Source organism: Otolemur garnettii, unplaced genomic scaffold (genome assembly GCF_000181295.1).
Source record: "Otolemur garnettii isolate 467f Iridium unplaced genomic scaffold, OtoGar3 scaffold00156, whole genome shotgun sequence".
In the NCBI taxonomy this organism is placed as follows: Eukaryota; Metazoa; Chordata; class Mammalia; order Primates; family Galagidae; genus Otolemur; species Otolemur garnettii.
In genome coordinates, this window is record NW_003852551.1 from 170,408 (window position 1) to 173,563 (window position 3,156).

The following is a 3,156-nucleotide window of genomic DNA, read 5'->3' on the forward strand; positions in this document are numbered from 1 at the left end:
CAGAGTCTTACTTTAGTGCCCTCAGTAGAGTGCCATAGCATCATAGCTCACAGCAACCTCCAACTCCTGGGCTTAGGTGACTCTCTAGCCTCCTGAGTAGCTGGGACTACAGGTGCCCACCACAACACCTATCCATTTTTTGTTGCAGTTTGGCCAGGGCCCGGTTTGAACCTGCCACCCTCAGCATATGGGGCCAGCGCCCTACTCACAGAGCCACATAGTTTTTCTGTTTTTAGTAGAGACTTGCTCAGGCTGGTCTTGAACTCCTGAGCTCAAGCAATCTTGGTAGGATTACAGGTGTGAGCCACCATGCCTGGCCTGGCAATACATTTTTTTTTTTTTATTATTTTATTTATTTATTATTTTTGCAGTTTTTGGCGGGGGCAGGGTTTAAACCTGCCACCTCTGGTATATGGGGCTGGCGCCCTACTCCTTGAGCCACAGGTGCCACCCCACAATACATTTTTAAATGTTAATTTTTTTTTTTTTTGAGATAAGAGTCTTACTTTGTTGCCCTCGGTAGAGTGCTATGGCATCATAACTCACAGCAACCTTGGACGCCTGGACTCAAGCCATTCTCTTGCCTTAGCCTCCTGAGTAGCTGGGACTACAGACAACCGCTACAGGGCCTACCTATTTTTAGAGACGAGGTCTTATTCTTGCTCAGGCTGGTCTTGAACCTGTGAGCTCGGGCAGTCTACCTGCCTCGGCTTTGCCAGAGTGCCAGGATTATGGGCATGAGCTACCATGCCCTTAAATGTTAATTTTAAAAGCAAAAGTGCTTTGGAGATTGTTGAGTAGTAGAAGAGGATCCTGAGCACCATTGGGAGGGAGAGGAGAAGGTATTGAAAGTTCCAGCTCCAGGGCTGGGTGGGGTGGTTCATGCCTCATGCCTATAATCCTTCCACTCTGGGAGGCCTAGGCCAGTGGATTGCCTGAGCTCTCAAGTTTGAGACCAGACTGAGCCAGAGCAAAATCCCACCTCTAAAAAAAAATAGCCGGGCATTGTCGCAGCACCTGTAGTCTCAACTACTCGGGAGACTGAGGCAAGAGAATCGCTTGAGCCTAGGAATCTGAGATTGCTGTGACACCATGGCACTCTACCAAGAATGACATAAAGTGGACTATCTCAAAAAAAAAAAAAGAAAGTAAATTGCAGCCTCTAAAACAAGTCTGTAATATGGCCATGTTGTTTTCTGGAATGCTGACGACAGTTCTGTCAGAAGCTGAGATCATGGGTTTTGCTTCAGATTCCATGGGCTGGCAGGTGACTTGAAAATCAATCTCTGATGTATGTGTCTGTCTGCTCTTGACTCTGAGCTGGGTAGGTGACTGTTGATTATTCCTGGGACAGGTGCTGGGTAGGCCAGGTTTCAGCATTGCAGACAAGAAGCGCAGGACAGGCTGCATTGGGGCCAAACACAGAATCAGCAAAGAGGAGGCTATGCGCTGGTTCCAGCAGAAGGTAAAGTTGATTGATTGATCTCAAATGAAGTGGTGTTTTTTGTGGTGTTGGTGAATGGAGTTGGGGTTTGGGCATGTAAAAATACAGTACTATTTGATGGGTAGTTTCTTTAAGGATAAAATAATTGAGGAACTTAAATTGTTAAGTTATACTTAACAAAATACTTAACAGTAGTACTAGGTACAACATGGTGCTCAAAAAGTGTTTAGTTTTTATGTTTTCGTATATGAGAACTAAAGAACATCTAGAAGTAGGACTTTAAAAGGGAGTCCCCTATTCTCAGATTATTGTGGAGTTGAGCACAGTTGTTAAAACCAGCAACTTCCTGTTTAGTCCAGAAAGGATATGGGATTCAGAGCTTGAGGCTCATGTATGAGATTTGAATTCTCAAGTGTTAGTCATTGCTGCGCTCTTTATTGTTGCCTCCTGTTCTGAAAAAATAAAATCTCTTCTCTTTCAGTATGATGGGATCATCCTTCCTGGCAAATAAATTCCCGTTTCTATCCAAAAGGCCAATAAAAATATTTTCCATGAACTGTGCATTACTATTGTGTGTTCTGTGAAAGGAGCCTGGCCATATTCAAGTCCTTGGACCTCAAGCCTCTTAAAGCTGCGATGGGAGTAGTTGGTAACAGCCCTGCCATCCTCTGATTGGATGCAGTGTTTCCTGGCAGATCCAAGTTTTAGCTTCATAGCATTGCCTAACAAACCCTTGTTGACCCATGCTGTGGTGCAGTAGCCCCATTTAAACTGATTGTAGAGGGGAAGATGTGGCTGGGGGTGGGGGTTAAATTTAGACCCTTGATTAAAGGTAGGATGCAGAGCTCCCATTCACTTCAGTGGTTCTGAATCTGTTCTATCAGCACTGATACTTAGTAAAGGAAACACAGGCTTTGGTTTGATATTTGAGACTGAATTTTGGCTTAACTGTTCAGACTCAGGTTTCTTTAAAAATGAGAAGAATCTGTAGGGGTTTTGAGAGGCAGTGTGTGTAGATAAGAGGGCAGGTCTTTAAGGCAAATTGTATTTAATTCCCAGCCCTGCTCTACATTAACTATGTTGAGTGATTTATTGATCTGAGTTTCCTTATCTGTATCATGGAGGCAGTGATAGAGTAACATCCCTCATAGGATTAAATGATTTAATACTTACAAAATACTTAAACTAGTACCAGGTACTGCATGGTGCTCAAAAAGGGTTTAGTTTTTGTGTTTTGTTATGAGAAATACTAACTAATACGAGTTCGCTTCCCTTTGGTGTCAAAATGGAATTTTTTGCCTAGGGTGATTTTCCGTATCTCACTGACGCTGAATTTAGAATCCATCGTTTTTCTTTTTTTTTTTTTTAATTTTTTTGCAGTTTTTGGCTGGGGCTGGGTTAGAACCTGTCACCTCCAGCATATGGGGCTGGCGCCCTACTCCTTGAGCCACAGTGCCGCCCTCATTTTTCTGACCATTAGACACAGTACTTGGCTGTTGGTTCATTTTCAATTTTAGATTTAGATTTTGAGCATGTTATTTCAGCTTAATAATTTACTTATTTGTGACTGAATTAAATTGTCCTTGGGCCACCTCTTCATTGCTGTTAAAAGGTTCTCTAATTGGTTTGCTGTAGGTATTTTAAAACCTGTAGAATATTTGCTGTGCCTGATCTTTTATGAAAATAAGAGTTGTCATCCTAATAACAAAGTC

General features: G+C 42.7%; 1 protein-coding gene across 1 annotated transcript in view; it reads left to right on the forward strand.

Moving 5' to 3' along the window:
* RPL11 (ribosomal protein L11) overlaps positions 1 to 2,007 on the forward strand; it is a 5,210-nt gene extending 3,203 nt beyond the window's left edge. The window contains exons 4-5 of the mRNA XM_012811411.1: positions 1,355 to 1,465; positions 1,926 to 2,007. Coding sequence (XP_012666865.1) covers positions 1,355 to 1,465; positions 1,926 to 1,955 — 141 coding nt within the window. The 3' untranslated portion in view covers positions 1,956 to 2,007. The remainder of the gene's footprint in view (positions 1 to 1,354; positions 1,466 to 1,925) is intronic.
* Positions 2,008 to 3,156: the final 1,149 nt, after the last annotated feature.